General features: G+C 53.2%; 7 protein-coding genes across 7 annotated transcripts; 4 read left to right on the top strand and 3 right to left on the bottom strand.

The window, feature by feature from the left end:
• Nucleotides 1-576: 576 nt before the first annotated feature.
• Nucleotides 577-1,808, top strand: CLAFUR5_09397 (uncharacterized protein; the record flags this gene model as incomplete). Its single annotated transcript, XM_047908545.1, has 3 exons — nt 577-837; nt 892-1,059; nt 1,155-1,808. 3 exons carry the CDS (start codon nt 577-579, stop codon nt 1,806-1,808), a joined length of 1,083 nt encoding a protein of 360 aa, XP_047765805.1.
• A 535-nt stretch (nt 1,809-2,343) lies between these two features.
• CLAFUR5_09396 (uncharacterized protein) lies at nt 2,344-3,919 on the bottom strand (the record flags this gene model as incomplete). The annotated part of the gene is made up of 2 exons (XM_047908544.1): nt 2,344-3,714; nt 3,797-3,919. The coding sequence occupies 2 exons, from the start codon at nt 3,917-3,919 to the stop codon at nt 2,344-2,346; spliced, it is 1,494 nt and encodes a 497-aa protein (XP_047765806.1).
• A 587-nt stretch (nt 3,920-4,506) lies between these two features.
• Nucleotides 4,507-5,355, top strand: CLAFUR5_09395 (uncharacterized protein; the record flags this gene model as incomplete). The annotated part of the gene is made up of 1 exon (XM_047908543.1): nt 4,507-5,355. One exon carries the CDS (start codon nt 4,507-4,509, stop codon nt 5,353-5,355), a length of 849 nt encoding a protein of 282 aa, XP_047766245.1.
• A 1,271-nt stretch (nt 5,356-6,626) lies between these two features.
• Nucleotides 6,627-8,215, bottom strand: CLAFUR5_09394 (uncharacterized protein; the record flags this gene model as incomplete). The annotated part of the gene is made up of 10 exons (XM_047908542.1): nt 6,627-6,730; nt 6,815-6,881; nt 6,936-6,973; nt 7,103-7,157; nt 7,271-7,358; nt 7,416-7,501; nt 7,701-7,746; nt 7,812-7,831; nt 7,911-7,985; nt 8,090-8,215. The coding sequence occupies 10 exons, from the start codon at nt 8,213-8,215 to the stop codon at nt 6,627-6,629; spliced, it is 705 nt and encodes a 234-aa protein (XP_047765817.1).
• Nucleotides 8,216-11,236: 3,021 nt separating this feature from the next.
• CLAFUR5_09393 (uncharacterized protein) lies at nt 11,237-11,876 on the top strand (the record flags this gene model as incomplete). Its single annotated transcript, XM_047908541.1, has 3 exons — nt 11,237-11,261; nt 11,312-11,551; nt 11,617-11,876. The coding sequence occupies 3 exons, from the start codon at nt 11,237-11,239 to the stop codon at nt 11,874-11,876; spliced, it is 525 nt and encodes a 174-aa protein (XP_047765802.1).
• A 1,109-nt stretch (nt 11,877-12,985) lies between these two features.
• CLAFUR5_09392 (DNA mismatch repair protein msh-2) lies at nt 12,986-15,757 on the bottom strand (the record flags this gene model as incomplete). The annotated part of the gene is made up of 1 exon (XM_047908540.1): nt 12,986-15,757. The coding sequence occupies one exon, from the start codon at nt 15,755-15,757 to the stop codon at nt 12,986-12,988; it is 2,772 nt and encodes a 923-aa protein (XP_047766244.1).
• Nucleotides 15,758-16,350: 593 nt separating this feature from the next.
• CLAFUR5_09391 (uncharacterized protein) lies at nt 16,351-16,786 on the top strand (the record flags this gene model as incomplete). The annotated part of the gene is made up of 2 exons (XM_047908539.1): nt 16,351-16,572; nt 16,628-16,786. 2 exons carry the CDS (start codon nt 16,351-16,353, stop codon nt 16,784-16,786), a joined length of 381 nt encoding a protein of 126 aa, XP_047765796.1.
• Nucleotides 16,787-16,992: the final 206 nt, after the last annotated feature.

Genomic DNA, 16,992 nt, shown 5'->3' with positions numbered 1-16,992 from the left:
GAAAGTCAATTCGCCCGAACTATTGTCGCACGGCGTTGCCATGCCATCGCGAAGAATGCCAGCACGCCCGAATCCTTCGACCTCAGGCATGAAGTCAAGGTGCATCCCTCCACGGAGGTGTTCGACAGGGCTGCTGAACATGTGGTCGACTCCATTGCGAACACTTTGACTCCAACCATCTCCACCACAGCCGCAGTTCCGAGAAGCTTAGCAGTTTGGTAGCGTGAGCAGGTCGTCCTCAATTGGCTGTAGTGAGGACAAGAAGATCGAAATGAGCTAGCGACTTGCGCATCGCCACATCCTTCACGCCCAGGGTGCAGCTGCTGTGCAGTCACTTGACACTTTCTGTCTTTGTACTGACGTGCTACATATACTCCCGTGTCGCCTTCTCGAAGACCATCCCAACTATAACTATAATTGTCGTAAGCAAATATTTCGAGATTGCATTGACTAGCTTCGACATCTGTGGTATCTTTAAGATTCCACGATCGCATCCGATAGATCGAGCTTGCCCCGCACAACACCTTCGAGCTTCGCGCAGCGCCAACACCAACTACTACCACCATCGCCACCACAATGAACGGCACCAGCAGCGATGTCAATGGGAAGGCGCCACTTGGTAGTGACAGTGGCAGCTCGCACCCAGTCGCACCACTTGTCAAAGTGCAACCACCACGCCGCGAGGACCTCCAACCGAGCTATGCGAAAGCCATCGAGCCCGATACTGAAGATGCCGCCCAGCATGGATGGTATGGGAGCATGATTAACGCGCTTGGCTCCTGCGTCGGTACACTGGGCGCGATCCCATGTTGCATAATATGCCCCAACCCATACAAGGTGAGCCGCCATCTGCTGCAATCATTTTCATGAGCACAGCTAACATCCTCCCAGCCAGTCGCACAGGGTAACGTCGGCCTCGTCACCAAATTCGGACGCTTCGCACGCGCAGTCGACCCAGGTCTCGTTAAGATCAACCCTCTATCTGAGAACCTCATTCAAGTCGATGTAAAGATTCAGATCGTGGAGGTGCCAAAGCAAGTCTGTATGACAAAGGACAACGTGAGTAATATAAGGCACAGAAGCCCTGTCGAAGCACCTGAAATACACTCGGGACGGTCACATCGATTTTAGACACTTCATCTGACACATCACAGGTGAACCTCACTCTTACCAGTGTCATCTACTACCACATCATCAGCCCCCACAAAGCCGCCTTCGGAATCTCCAACATCCGCACCGCTCTCGTCGAGCGCACGCAAACCACCCTGCGCCACGTCATCGGTGCCCGTGTCCTCCAAGACGTTATCGAACGCCGCGAAGAGATCGCCCAATCAATCCGCGAGATCATCGATGAGACCGCCACAGGCTGGGGTGTAGCGGTCGAGAGCATGCTCGTCAAGGACATCATTTTCAGCCAAGAGCTTCAGGACAGTCTCTCAATGGCCGCACAGAGCAAGCGAACTGGTGAAGCCAAGGTCATAAGTGCTCGCGCCGAAGTCGAGAGCGCCAAATTGATGCGACAGGCCGCCGATATTTTGAGTTCAGCACCTGCCATGCAAATCCGATACCTTGAGGCGATGCAGAGCATGGCCAAGACAGCCAACAGCAAAGTAATTTTCCTTCCGGCTCAAAACCAAACGGTCCAGCAGCAGCTTGCGCAAGCTGAGGCTGTGGGCGAGGGACCCAGCAGCTACAGGGACTATGGTACTGCCAACCATATGACTGGGAATGAGAATCAGAGCGAATTCGCAGGCAACACGCACGGCTTCCAGAGCGCTGTAAACGCGCGTGTTGTCGAGAACATGTAAGCTCGACAGAGGGCCTCTGCATGGGAATGAGTTGCTTTTCACGACAGAATGATGATGGTCACGGAATGGTTTTGATACCCAGGTAGTCTTTGAGAGCTAGCTTCGATGTATTATGTTTGAATGATTGCCTTCTTCTCTGTACCCTGACCTATACCTGGAGCGTAAACATAGGTGTTGGCAGAGAGTGCGACGTTACTGAGGAGAAGCATTTGTAATGTCACGAGCTAGCAAATCAGTGAGTGAACGACATGGTCACATGACTGATGACTCAGCATACCGGTATCCGATTCACCTGACATGTAGATACCACAAGTAACCACGCCGTTTCTATATGGTAATTGCCCTGTTCGCAGTGCCCTGATGACATGTAACATAGATACGCCATATAGGCTCGATTTGTAGTAACAAGTACAGAACGCTACACATTTTCGGACGCATATGTCCAATGCAGACTCAACTTCGATTTGATGGATGTGGACCGCAGTAGAGCGCGTCGCAATTGGACTCTCTTCAGCTAGAACCAGAGTCACGCTTGTTATGCGGTAGTCTCAATGGTCTTCTCCTCCAGAGACGCCGCGCCAAGCTGCTGGGTTGCGTCTTCCACTGGCGCTTCGCCATTGACTGGCTTCTCACTCTTTGCAGCAGCGCCTGTGCCGTTGGTGCGACCACCAGCGTCAGCCTCGGCAGCCTCCTTCTCGAGACGCTCAATCTCTGCCTGCGCCTTCGCGATGTTTTCCTTTGTCTGCTTATCTTGGTCCTTCTTCCAGGTTTCGAGCTTGCCCTTCAGCTTCTCAACAACAGCAGGCACATCGGCCTGCGACATGGGTGGGTCGACGTTGATGCGTGCGAGAGCCTCAATGGTGCCGAGGTCGAGGTTGAACTTGCTGGATGCTTCTGGGGTAGGTGAGGCAGCACCGGTAGCCTTTGCGCCCCGGCCGCCCTTCTTCTTCTTACCACCACCGCCAATAAAGTATGCATCGTCGTCATCGTCCTTCTTGCTTTTAAGTGCAGTGCCCTTGATACCGGAAGAGTCCACAGTGCGGAAGTCGGTAGCAGCGAACTTGCCCGGACCGGAAGCCTCCTGCTTGGTCACAGATGATGGGTCGAGGCGGGCAATCAGGGACTGGGTAATGCGGATCTCATCCTGGAAGGCTGGGGCACTGGCCTCCTCGAGCTTCGACTTGGCAGCCTCTTGTCTCCGTCCACGGTGGTAGGCATCGTTCTCCGCCTTGCGCTTCTCCTCACGGATTCGTCGTGCTTCACGCTCGTAGTCTACAGCAGCGCGTCGTTGTTGGTAGTATGCGTCCTTGATCTCCTTGACGGCGGCGTACTTCTTTTGCTGGTCTTCGTGCACCTTGGTTCGTTCGTCTCGCAGCGCGTTCAAGTTCTTGAAAGCATCGTCTTGCTCGGCCCGTATCGAATCGAGCTCCGCCTGGATCTGGCTGTAGCGTTCGGACAGAGCCTTACTGGCTGGGTCGTCCATTGACTTCTTTAGCTCAGCGATTTCGGCCTTGGTGGCGTCAATGCCCTTCTGCGCATCGTCAAAGTTGGCGAAGCTCTTCTTCAGGCGGTTCAGCTGGGAGATGTCGTTCAGCGCCTTCTTCTCGTCGACAATCTTCAGCTTGCCGCTGTCAACCTGTGCCTGGAGCTTCTTGATCTCAGCCTCGACATCGTCCGCCGACTTGTACTGAACCTTCGATCGTTGTGCCTTTGACTCTGCGATGCGTGTCTTGAGCTGCTCATCAAGCTTCTTGATCTTGTCCATGACCTGGCCACGTCCTGACTTGCTGTTCTTCTGCTGGTCGCGGATTCCATTGAGTTCGGTCTTGAGTTCTTGCTGGCGTTTCGCAACTGGTGAGTCCTTGTTCTGTGGTTGGGCATTACCGATCTTGGCTTTGATCTGCTTCTATGGGGGCTGTTAGCATATAATCGTTCAGTCGTTTACTTCACAGCATAGACAATCCTATTTCCGCATGAGATCAACGCACCATGCGCTCTTCAGCAGCCTTCAGCTCCTTTTCGGCCGCAGCCAAGTTCTTCTTGTATGTATCCTCATCGGGACGTTCAGGCTTCGCAGGAGGTGCGGCCTTGGTTTCTGCGACTTCGGCCATGGTGACAGCGCGCGGTATGGCTCCGTACGCTGTGGCAACTGGCGTAGCGGAGGTGGCTTATGGGTAGGGCGGAGGGCGGTGGTCTCTAGGAAGCAACGATCGGGGTCGAGGGTGCTTCAGAAAGTCGAAGACCTACGCCGTTGCCAAGATTTCGATCTCGGCTACGTACATGCAAGCATCTCGTGCTCCACGTGTTCCTTGCGATTCAACAGCAACCTGGAACCCTTGCACAACATGAGCAACGGCGCACCCCTTCACAGACGACATGTGACGGTAAAAGGCTTGTGCATATATGAGTGAAGCTCCAGTGAGTATACGATCCCGCTCCACATGTCCAGACAAGAGGTGGGCCACACCCGCTCCAGAAAATGATCACACCGCAACGATAGTCTACCACTTCATAGGCATCGGGATAAAGCTCTTGCCATTGGAGAGCAGTTACATGCAGACTCCTGTCGGCTGAAAGATTCCATTCTCTGGGCTACCTCTCCTGTACTTCGCCTTTGTTTGTAGTCCCGTACAGCACGCAGGCCCTACTCCCAAGCAACCGGATCTTGAGAGCAAGCAATACTCCTTTGGTCGACACAATGGACAACCCACCCCTCGCCAACACCTTCGGAACTCTCGGCGCAGTCTGCTGGTCTATTCAACTCCTGCCCCAGATCTACCTCAACTGGTCCCGCCACAGTGCAATAGGCCTCCAGCCCACCATGATGATGTTCTGGGCCTGGGCGGGAGTTCCTTTAGGCGTCTACAATATCGTCTCCGACTTCAATATTGCGCTACAGATTCAACCTCAGATCCTGGCAGTGCTAAGCTTGCTCACCTGGAGCCAATGCTACTACTACGAGAAGAAGTGGAGCATTGTGAGGTCTCTGGCTGTTGTCGTGCCTGTCGCGGCTGTAATGCCGGCCATTGAGGTGGGACTGGTGTTCGCGCTGAGAGTCGGATTGACGAGAGGGACGGAGTGGCCGCTTACGCTGATGGCGGTTCTGGCCGCCTTGTTCTTGGCATTGGGGGTGCTGAGGCATTACTGGGATATCTACGTGCACCGCACTGTGCGCGGGATCTCATTCTTGTTCGTTGGAATTGACGCGCTTGGAGACCTGACATCAATCATCGCTGTGCTCTTCCAATCCAAGCTGGACGTTTTAGGCCTGGTAATCTATGGAGTAGAATTGGTGCTCTGGATCGGTGTCTTGGCTGCTGGAGGCTACTTTAATTTCATACCGTGGATCAAGAAGCACTTGACCAGCAGGAAATCCAGTGACAGGAGCCGGCCCGAACTTGCCCATGGAGAACAGGTGCAGAACGTTACCCTTCACGACATGCCATCTTCCGCGTCCGTCTTTCGTACACCGTCCTCAGACATGGAGCTCCGCGAACGATCCGTTGCAATGGGAACATTCCGACATGAAATTGGAGCCTCAGGCTAGACGAACAGCTGTGGATCCCGGCGCAATTTCTGATTGAAATACTGCTGCCGAGGGCTTGCTGCGCCCCGTGCTCGTGACTCACATCCGGCCTTCAGCTGAACAGTCATATACGAGAAAAGAATTCTCACTCGCACCAAACAAAACTCAGGCCCTTTAGTATAGTGGTAGAATACATCGTTTGGGACGATGTGGCGGGCGTTCTATTCGCCCCCAAGGGCCCACTTTTTTGCTCGTGTCTCAACATGGTGCTAGCAGTCCTTGACTCTATGACTGCTGCTCCGCCTCGGAAGTCAAGTGTCCTTTCCTTTTGCTGGAACTGAAAACAAATTGGAAGACGTCTCTATGGTGCACCTTCAACCCTTGTGAATGTTTTGAGGGAGAGTATGGCCTCGAAACATGTCTGTGAGGCTTACATATACATCCCAGGTCATATCCTTGGGCAACCCGTGCTCTGTCAAATGCTCAGTCATGGTAGAAGGACGTCTCAGGATATCTTTACGCGGACACGAGGCTGGGATGACTTCACTACAAGCCTTAGCAGAGAGAAGGCAGAGCGACAACCCAATGACCGCCTCGCGTTGTGGGAGTCGTCACGTGGGATGGCAGTCCTTAAAACCCTTCAAATTCATCGCCTGGGTTACGACGAAAAGATGTTAAGAAGACAGACCGTGCCGGTGTAAGCGCGTGGCTTCGCGATAGCGAGACTTCATGTCTTGGTGTACCTGCCCCTGTCCTCCAAAGAACTGGCGACGGTTAGGTCTAGTCTTGGTCCGAAAACCACCGCACGGCATCTATCTATCATCTCCAGTGAAAGCCTTACCCGACAATGCCAGATTCTCGTGGCCGTTATGAGAGGAGCAAAGGGACTCTGTTCTCTGACCAAGATAAAGACTTGAGGTCGTTGGAGCTTGGTCAAAGCTTAGGGTGGAGGTAGGTTGCAAGGAAAACCACTGGGACGCATTGACGACGATGAGCAGACCTCAAATAGAGGATCGGTTTCGCGCTAAGTGCGATATTCTTGGGAACGATGCGCATCACCATCACGCTGCAGCCAGCCTGTCTCGATGAGATTCGCGAAATGCTCAGTTACAATGACATCCCTTCGCAGAATTCGTTACATTGCGACGCAGCATCGGGGCTGGCTCAGCACTCGATATGATCTGGCCTCAGGCTATAGTACTCTCTGAGGATTGCGCTGTCGCCACAATCACTTCTCTTCCATTTCGATCCGCCTTGGAGTAGGCAACTCGTCTATGCACCTCGCTCTTCCCCTACAACTTGGCAACAATGTTTGCGTTCACGCATGCCTTCAGGTTTGCCTTAGTCTTCACGCCAACGGCAGCCTTGACAGCGGCAGAGACATCAATCTTAACACCTGGAGGGAAGGAGGTTAGCCAATATTCAAGCATGACGGCGTCCGTGCGCTGATCTCGGACAAATGAGGCATTGTGCCACTCACCGGCCTTGGTTGCGATGTCGATAATGGCGTTGACTGCGGCAACTACGTCAATCTGGACGTCCAGGTCCTGCGGCAGGGTTAGTCAATTCTGGCCTGGCGAAAGAACGCTCCATGTACTCACCACCTTCGCCTGGAGCTGCGCATCCACAGCGGCAGCAACTATGCAAACAGAAGGGCGTTAGCTATAATCGAACAGCACGGGGGAATGGTTCGGCAAGAGGTGCTGGACCGGGAGTGAGGCGCGGGCATGTCTTCGACAGACGATGCCTTCCACTTCTTCACACTTACGTTCCAGGGACGCTTGAATTGAGCTGCCAACCGAAAGATCGACCTGTGCGTCCACCTGTGAGGGAGATTTGTTAGTCTTCTTGTCCGAGAAAGAAGGGGCAGAAGCCATGGGCAGTCCCAGTACGACCCGGGGGTCGCTATATGGCCTCTGTATCGGATCTTACTCACATCGATTGAGACTCCCAGTGCTACGTTGATGACCGCGTTGATTGCTGCTTCGATATCGATTTTCGCATTGACTCCCAGAGCGGCCTCACTGGATTGAGTCAGCTTGGAGCTACTCGAGCGGTGAAAGACGAGCGTCATGACTTACACCTCCGCGGTAATGTCCACGAACGCATCGACCACACCAAGCTTCACAAGAGTATCAATGACGGCCTTGATTTCGATTTCCACATCCTGTAGGGAAGGGGGAGTCAGTGGACCTTCGCTGATATGGGTACAGGACTATGCCACTATGACCGAGCCAGCAGCGTCTCTCTTAGCGTAACCCTATAGGGCTCTGCTGATGTGTGGCAGTGTCACTGTCAGGACGGCTTGCCAGCTCGAGACATTGCCAGCTTAGCCACGATGGTATATGTCCCTCGAATATACTCACCAAATCGACCTCAGCTGCGACAGCTGCCTTGATGGATGCACCGACGCTGCAAGATGTAAAGTCAGCGATTGTTCGCAATCGATCTGTCTTCTTCTTCGGGACCCAACCTACTTGACCTTGGCATCGACATCCTGTTCAGACAACGATTAGTTCTATTCTCACTGTCTTGGATGGTCCCGGGAGAAAGGGACTCTATCCAGGGCAACATACCACATCAATATCTGCAGCGAGCTTGAGGATCGAGTTGGGCTGGAGAAGACCGACGGACAGGTTCAGGTCAACATCCTAAGATGCAATGTCAGTAGATGGCACAAAGTATGGACAGAAGCCATGAGCATTATTGGTGCCTCATGCAGCTCTTGACAGCTTCCACGCATGGTGAGTCTTACAGCATCAACGTCTGCTTGAGCCTTAACATTGGCATTGGCCTTTGCGCCGGCAGCGGCCTGCCTGGTGATAGGTGCGGCGAACGCAAAAGCGGCCAAAGAGGCGAGGGTAAGGAGCTGGAACTGCATCGTGAAGAGTCGTGTGTGTGTGGTATTATCGTCTAGACGTAGAGGTGATGTGGTGATCGTAGATCGTCGGTATTAGGTATATTAAAGACAGTGATGTAGTTGGTACCAAAAGAGTGACTTGACGACTTGCCAAAAAGATGGCAGACCGTCAGCCCTTAAAAAGAGAGCAGGTTCAGATCATCTTCGCGTGCTAGGCAGCATTGAACCACTGTGGTTCCCGGTGGACTGTAATCTGAAGTGCATCCTGGTCGCTTTGCGGTAGTGTTTGCATCCCTGTGTAGACCATCGTATGCAAGGCTCTGTGTTGTGGGGCCTCGTAGCTGTCGAATGACTTCTCGAAGCGCACTTATGTCAGAAGTTCCAAGATCAATGCTCACAAGCTGACAAGCCAGGCCGAGCTGTCGATGAGTACTTCGGCGTAAGAATTGCAAGCCATATGAATACAATACGTTGGAGTCAACATATCCTTCAAAGCGGTATTCGGAGCATCGAACCAGCAGTCGGCATTCGTTGCCCGTGAAGCGCGAATAGGATGTACAGGATACAGCGTCTTCGTGCAGCCGTGTTACATTTTAAATCCCGGCGGACCGATCATCCTAGCAAAATCTAGGTATAGAGCCAATAAGCCAACATCGATCTGGCGGCAGCTAAAAGCGCATTTTACTCGGCTACACGCATAGGTACGGTAAAGGGCAGTTGCACCTGGCCACCGATGTTGTTCCTCTCGAGCCACGTACGGAAATGGCTAGCCTTGTTGCCCTAAGCAATGGTTCGCACCGATCCAGCTTTCGCTATGGGCAGCAACTGTTTGTGCTGACAGACTCTGCTTCGTGTCCTCCATTCTTGGCCAGCACTAATGATTGTGCTCATCTCCCCTCGGAGCAGCACGCGTCCGCGAGACAAAGCCGTCATGAAGCAGTTGCGGAGATGTCTTAAAGGCGCGAAGTGCTCTCTGCAATGGTTTGAGCCACGTGCTGAGCATTGTGTAGAAGGTGCATTAGCCACAGCTTGACACAAAGTCAACTTTGCTTCCATGGTCCAAATGCTGCAGGAGCTGACTGTAAGTTGACATTCCCCGTTGCGCTGGGCATGATAAGCGACTAGCACGGTCAGCTGGTTAGGATGCACCCTGCGATGTTTGAGTTGCAAAGAGAGGAAACACGAAATAGGGAGCGAGTCGGAGGTTCTTGGCTCGCTTGTGTGCTATCAGGAAGAGCCAGGGTGTGCTTCTAAACGTGTTCCTCTAGTGGAAGAAATCCGGTGTAGATTTGGTCCCTTCGAGACTGCTGTAGCTGTTGTTCTACCGTCCTTCAACAACACCATGACTACACCACATTCGAGCAGTCAGCGCTAGCGAATGGTATGGGAAGGGTCTGGACCTTGAGGAACGTGGTGTCAAGCATGAAGACGAGGTGAGACCTGTAGACCACGTGCAGTCGTTAACTCGAAAGATCCGATGTTTGAGATAAGCTGGAGATGGCGGAGCGGCGAGCTCGAAGGTCTCATTGACTCAGAGCATGTCGTGATGCTGGAGATGAAGCTGCCTTGTCAGGAGAACGAGTGGTGCTCCAGCAACCTTCCAGATGTCGCTCGGCGAGTGTCCGAGCCCAAAGCGACCGCCGCGCATATTCATGATCTCGCTACAACGACCTGGTGGCTGAAAGAGAATGGGAATAGCGATACATTGGCTTGTAAGCGCTCACTGAGCAGGAGTTGGGGATAGGAAGTTTCGAAGTCGAAGGTTGTGGTTCCCTAACAAATGCAGAGCGGGAAGGAGCCGCAGCCAAGCGAACATGGTCCAGGCACCTCTGCAGATCAACATCTCCTCCTCTTTCCTGACATTGACGACAACACATGGATCTCAAACGCTCTCGCGAAGCCATCTACCCCGAGCCCCCATCGACGCGCTGGTCATGGCGGGATGCTCAAGAGCCGAGCGAGACGGATTTGGCGTCAGTGTATGAAGATCAAGCAGAGAGACCATCTGAATGCCCTGCAAAACAAGCCCAGCGATCGATGCACTGCGAAGGATCGGGCATGAGATGCTGTTCGAAGGCAATTGTGGGAACAGTACCTCTTGGACAATCAGGGCAGACGATTGCACCACTTCGCGGCGGTGGCCGCAGGGAGCAGGAGATCAGATTGGACAACGCTGGGACATGCCATTGAGCAAAGGCTTCTCACACACTCGCATCGGGCATACGTAATGCTTCGGTGCAGGAGTGACCAGCTGTATGAGTCCGGCAAGAAGTTATTAGTGCTGTAGGCAATACCTGTAAGCATGTGTGACCCACAGCTCTCTCTGCGATGGAGGAGCTCCCACCGCGAGCAACATTGGACCTCGCAAGCCATTGGTCATATGGCCGTGGGATGTGAAGTCACTCGCGCTGCCAGATATATCGTCCCCAGCATTGTGAGCTTGAGCACTGATCTGTACAGCGCGTGAGTGAATGCTGCCGTCACGATCAGGATATCGAAGGAGCCCTGTCCAGCGAGTTGCTCAGAAGAGGACACTCCCAACAGCCTATGCCATACCAAGGACGGCGACGTACATTGTAAGTACTCGTGTATCACAAGACAGACAGTCATCTGCACTACTGTTGCCTTATGCGCATCTCGCAGTTGATCGTGCCGAATTGCAACAGCCGGCCATCCCAAGCACTTCATTGCTCCAAGACAAACATCCCCTCACATGCGTCAATACCGACGCCCAGGACTTGGACACGCCCCGAAAGCTCACCTCGCAGTGACACAGGTGAAGCCTGAAGTGAAGCCGGCTTTGTTACCTCGCCTGCAAAATTTGGTAGTGCCTTCCCGATGTGATGGCTCAGAAGTAAGCGCTCGCGCATTCACTCTGTGACCCCTGTCACCCGCGTGACCACCTCACATCACATAGCATAAGTTCACGCACTCGATTGTCAAACGTAGCACAAACATCCTCGACCGCAGACTACTTTGCAACCACTTTCCAAGCATTGAACTACCACACACCACAGAACAAACATTGCAAACACCGGCAAGATGCTCAACCCAGTCTCCGGCAGCAGTAAATACCACCGCCTCGAGTTTATTGGCGCATACTGACCCACCATACAGCTTCTCCAACTAAGACCATCTTCAGTGCCGTCGAGACCAACATGACCTCAGTCATGGACGACGACAACCAGAGCGTCACCAGCAGCGTCCAATTGCCACGTGCCCCACCACCAACTGGACCCAACACCGTTGTTGGAGAGAAGCTCCCAACCGCCGACGAGATTGGCCAACACCTGCTCTACTCTTCACCCATTGGCATCACCCGCAGCACTCCAGCTACCTCGGTGGTTGGACCACAGGGTAAGGCGCACGATTTTTTTTTCATCTCTACAATTGCGGGCACTTGGGTAGTACTGACCGCTTAGACATTCCCACCATCACTTTCGGTGGCGTCAAGAGCGGCGGAGGCGGCGGCAGCAGCAGCAGAGAGCAGTACCCAGAGCAGAGCATTTGGTTGGAGGTCGCAGAAGAGAGACTCGTGGACGGATTGGGTCGTCTCGTGCAGTATGCCAAGGACATGAACACTCGTGACCCTACCAAGACCGTGGGCCACTACTACAGCGAGCGTCTCGCTAAGATGCTGAAGGAGGGAGCCGTTGAGTTCGACTTGAACTACATGAAGTAAGAATACGCGGTGGGAGCAGATGAGACGGGAAGCAACTACTCTACGATTGATGATACGCACGCTGGAATCGTGCTACTAGCAGGAATAAGCTAGTTGGAAAATTGTGACGCGCCGCGTCCTTCGAAGATTGCTTCTCGTTCCATGCTACTGATTGTCTCCCGTGCCCATCAGGAAACACTCGCGACGCGATATCCCATCATACCAGCCGTCCTCTCACATGCCGACCACCACACTCCCTCGACCTCGCACTGAAGCGGAAGCGATTACGCAATCAGCGCAGCATGCTCTCGCCGGAAGCACCATGAGCTCAGCGACTGACCGTCTCACACGCTCGCCAAACTATAGGTGCAGTTCCGTACCACGATGGACAAATTCACATGATGAGCCAAACACGCTCTCTCACCCGGCACATCGAGCCCAGCGACCGATCCGCTCACCGGCCCACCAGATCATATGCGCGATCCTGTATGGGACTAGGAGAGCTTACACGGTGAGCGAAGCATGCTCTCTCTGCTAGCTAGACGACCCCGGCTATCAATCGCTTCGCATGCCCATCAAAATATGCATGTACTTCTATATTGAAGGAGCAGCGTGAGCACCGCGAGACAGAAAGGTTCCTGAAGCAGCAGAGCACGCTCTCAAAACCAACGCGGTGGCCCGGCCACCGATTGTCCCACAGGCCCACCAAAACATGCTCGTACTTCTGTACTAAAGGAGCAGTGTATAAGAGCAGCGAACCAGGCTCTCTGAGCCAGCAGGCTGAGCCCGGCTACCAGTCCTTCCAAGTGCCCATTAAAGCATGCTCACGACCTCGTATCCGAAACGGAGACCAGAGCATGTTCTCTGAGCCGCGCCATGGTTCCAGCTCCCAGCTGCTTTGTGCCAACCGGCACATCCTCGCGATCTTCTATCGAAGCGATACAACGCGCAACATGGGGGAGGCACGCTCCAATCCCTATGCAAGATCGATTCATATTCCTCCGTGATTTTGAGAATGCAAGTCATTTGGCTATAAGCCGTCATAAAGTCTCCTGAGCGATCACCGCCAGTCTTTTCTACAGCTATGATACAAAGCACCTGCACAATCATTGGAGGTCCGCAATCCTCTCTTACAGCGCCTTCACGCTCTGAAAAAACGGATTCGCAAGCAACGCCTCATTCCCCTGCACCAGATCCTTCATGCGCTGGATCTGTTCCTCTTTGCCCAGATTCTCTGCCTCGACTTGATCTTTCCACTTCCGCAAGACCTCCTTCAGCATCATGCTACCCTGCTCCACTTCATCTTTGCTCGCCTGCGCCTTCAGCTCCTCACGCTTACCCGAGAAGTCCTCAAGCTCATCCGCTTTCCGCTTCGCCATATTCACGACCTTCTGAGGGAAGCGCACGAGCTCCGCAACGTGGATACCAAAGGACTGGTCGCTGATGCCAGGTACGACTTTGTACAGCAACGTGACCTCACGTCGTCGGCTGTTGGTGCTGTCACCGTTCATGACCGCGTCTTCGCCATCGCCGATATGCGCTACCACGTGCAAGTTCTGGACTTGAGGATATGTATCGACCAGCGAGGTCAACTCGTGGAAGTGGGTTGCAAACATCGAGTAGCAACCGATCTCTTTGATAATGTGCTCGCTGATCGCGTATGCCAAGCCGAAGCCGTCGTATGTGCTCGTCCCACGGCCGAGCTCATCGATGATGACAAGCGACTCTTTCGTGGCAGTCTTGAGGATGTTGCTAGTCTCCAGCATTTCTGCCATGAAGGTGCTGACACCTTTGAGCTGGCTGTCACTTGCTCCGACTCTTGCCAGAATGCAGTCGAAGAGTGTGAGTTCGGCTTCTGAGCATGGCACGAAGCAGCCTATTTGTGCCATGAGAGCAATGACGCCTATTTGTCGGATATATGTCGACTTGCCGCCCATGTTTGGTCCAGTGATGATGAGGAATTCGGACTCCTCCCGCACTAGCGACACATCGTTGGTGATGAACTGAACGTCGTCTTGCATCTCCATACACGGGTGACGCGCCTCCTTGAGTATTGTGCTGCCAGTGCCTCGAGGATGGATCTTCGGTCGTACATATGCTGTTGGCGCATGCACCGAGACGTGAGCGAAACTGACAATCACATCCAGATGTGCAAGGACTCCGGCAAGCTTCTCAATGACTGGACAGTACGAAGCGGCAACGTTGACGACCTCATTCACCAGACCATTTTGTGTGCGATTGTAGTTCTCGGATAGTTGATCAAACTCACGCCTCATCTCCGTAAGCTTAGTCGTCGTGAAGTACACGCCATTCTTCTGAGTCGAAATTTCTTGATACTTCTTCTTGTTCCGAATGACAGCTGCCTCGTTCCTGGTGAGACGCAGGCACCAGCCATGTACTTTGTGGTGCTCGAGTAGTAGCTTCTTCTCGGTGTCTTGATTTAGGTCGGCGCCGGCATCTTGATGCTCTCTATCGATCTCGTAGCGTAGTTTGTCGAGCTTCTTCCGTATCACGCGAAGTGTGTCATCGAACTCTGACTTGATGATGAACTCATGGTTGTCCATGGCATCTAGGTCTACTGTTGTCTCGACCATTTCTTGCAGCTTGCCGAGGCTGTTGGAGAACTCCTGAAGCTTGTTTGTGTACTCTTGGTCGAGGGCGTCTTTATATGTCTCGTCCATCACTCCTTCGAATGTGCCGATGAAATCAGGCAAGCGGATAGCAACCTGATATGCTCGAACGACATCTTCCAGCGTGGCTTTCTTTCGTTGGAACTTCTTGGCCAACCGATACAGATCAGGTATCGATCGAAGATGCTCCTCTTGTAAGGTCTGCCTCAATTCTGTGTCATTCACGAAGGCTTCCACCAACTGTTGCCGCCGCTCAATCTCCACTTGACTCATGAGAGGCTGCTTCAGCCACTGAGCGAGTAACCTGCTGCCGACTGGTGTCTTGCAAGAGTTGAGGAGACCGTAAAGATTCATTGTCTTCGCACCGTCCCGAGGTCCTGGCATCAGATTCAAGGCCTTCAATGCTGACGAGTCGAGCTTCATGTATTGGCTGAGATCGTGCTGATATAGCTGAAACTGACCGAATTTGCTGGGATCAGACATGATTCCAAGGTACTTGATCAGAGCCGCGGCTGATCCCATCGCAAGCTTCAGGTCGGTCTGTGGGAGAGTGCCACTAGCTTTCTCGTCTCGCAGCAGTCTTGTGAGATCTTGTTCGATGTCTTGCTTTCCAAAGTCGCCAGCGGGTCGTTCTGACACAGCACAGTTGCAATTATCCGCGATCGTGCGGAGCTTGTGAAGTTCTGCATCCTTCTTGGTGATATCAACCTGCACCAAACACTCCTTGACACCGAGCTGAATGATGAGTGATTCGAAATTGGAGTAGATGTCATTGTCCACAAACTCGCTGACTCCAAGCTCGCGCACACTAGCATCTGCAAAGCACACGCCGACATTGCGAGCTTCATTCGCCTTCGCAGACACCTTCACTGCTAATATGATGGGCGCAGACTCGACATGGCCACCTAGGTCATCTTCGATGTCCTGGAGATTGCCAGGTGAGGCTTGCTTGATCACTTTCCACTGATTTCGGCCGGTAGTTGCCAGAACTTCTATTCGCTTCCCCAATCGGAAGATGGCTTCTCTGAGAAATGTACGAAAAACAGTGACTGTCATGGTCACCGATTGAAGGTTCTTGCCCAATGTCTTGAGCACGGAGGTTGTCTTGTATTGTATTCGCGCAATGTATTCGGCATCGTCACCATGGGCAGATAAGAAGTCGCCGCGGTCGAAGATGCGTATGGTATCTGTCGGCTTTCCAATTTCCAGCTGGTGGAACGTCTTCACGAAACCCGCCTCATCCTCGACTTTGAGCTCTGGACGGGAGGCCATGGTGGCGAAGACTGGTAGTGTTGTCCCGTATCAGGACAGTGGGTTGTGATCGACTGTCTTCCGTGATGGATCTTGGCTGCACGAGGTGTAGTGATCTGTGTCAAAAACAGTATGTGATTCTTGTTGGATGGAAGACGCGTTCGAATACAGTCGCGTCAGTTTCGTGGGGAAAGTGCTTGGTCCAAGCTCAAGGCATGCATCGCGGCCCTGGTCAAACTCAGGGCGCTCTTTCCCTTCTTCACAGACGCATCGATGCTCATGTACACTTCTTGCCAGGTCGGTACTATTTACTGGATCACAAACTCTCATCAGATACGTTACAATATCGACGGATCACCTGCCGCCTTGTGATGCAGGGGCTGTGCCCGCACCTCAGCACCTGCAAGTAGCAACGAGCCGTGATATAGCAACAGCAATCACTACAAGATGGTGACAATGTCTACTCTACCTGTCTTCCTTGCGGTGTCAAGACTGGTGCCCTCACAGCGCGCGCACTTCGGCATTTCTATACCCAACGAAGCTGATGCCACAAAGATCCAAACAGCAAGAGCGAAGCCTGCAGAGGGACGATCGTACATGTTGTAGGCGCTCCCATGGCAGGCTTCGCTCATCAGTTCAAGCGTGACTTCCACCCAGCTGAGGCGGCCGACCTGCGAAAGCTGGTGCCGCTTGGCAGGATTAAGCAAGCACTTGTCTGGACTCCTACTTACGCCTACGCGGTGGAGGAAGACAACGCGAGAGGCGAGATTGACAGGCTTGCATTGAGGATAGATCCTCCTCGCGTGAGCGCGAACTTTCTGGCTCCGGTGGATGATGTGAGTCTAGACAAGTTGCGTTCTGCCATGTGGCTACTTGACTGATAAGCTATAGGTAAAGAACAGGCGTTGCCAAGAGTGGACAATGGACTTCCTGCGACTCCTGGTTGCGAGAGGTGTCATCGAGGCAGAGGCTGTAGAGACAGCGCAGCAGGAGAGACGCTCCAAGTTTTGGCATTGGGCTCAGATCAGTCGCGAACAGAGTAGCCGGTGACCGGTCCGCAGACCAAGGATAAATAGCGATGTCAATAGATCATGGCAACTCATGATGTGGCTCTCGTCTGCTTGCCTTTCCTTCATTGCAGCCTGACTAACCCTCTCGCAGCTGTGAGCGTGTCGCCTGTCTTGTTGGAGAGATGGGAAACGACAGGAGATAGAAGTGGTCTCAGCAGTGAGACGACCAGGATAAAATAAGGCCCC

The sequence above is a fragment of the Fulvia fulva genome, chromosome 9 (genome assembly GCF_020509005.1).
Source record: "Fulvia fulva chromosome 9, complete sequence".
Taxonomy (NCBI): Eukaryota; Fungi; Ascomycota; class Dothideomycetes; order Mycosphaerellales; family Mycosphaerellaceae; genus Fulvia; species Fulvia fulva.
This window is presented reverse-complemented; position numbering and strand designations above follow the sequence as displayed.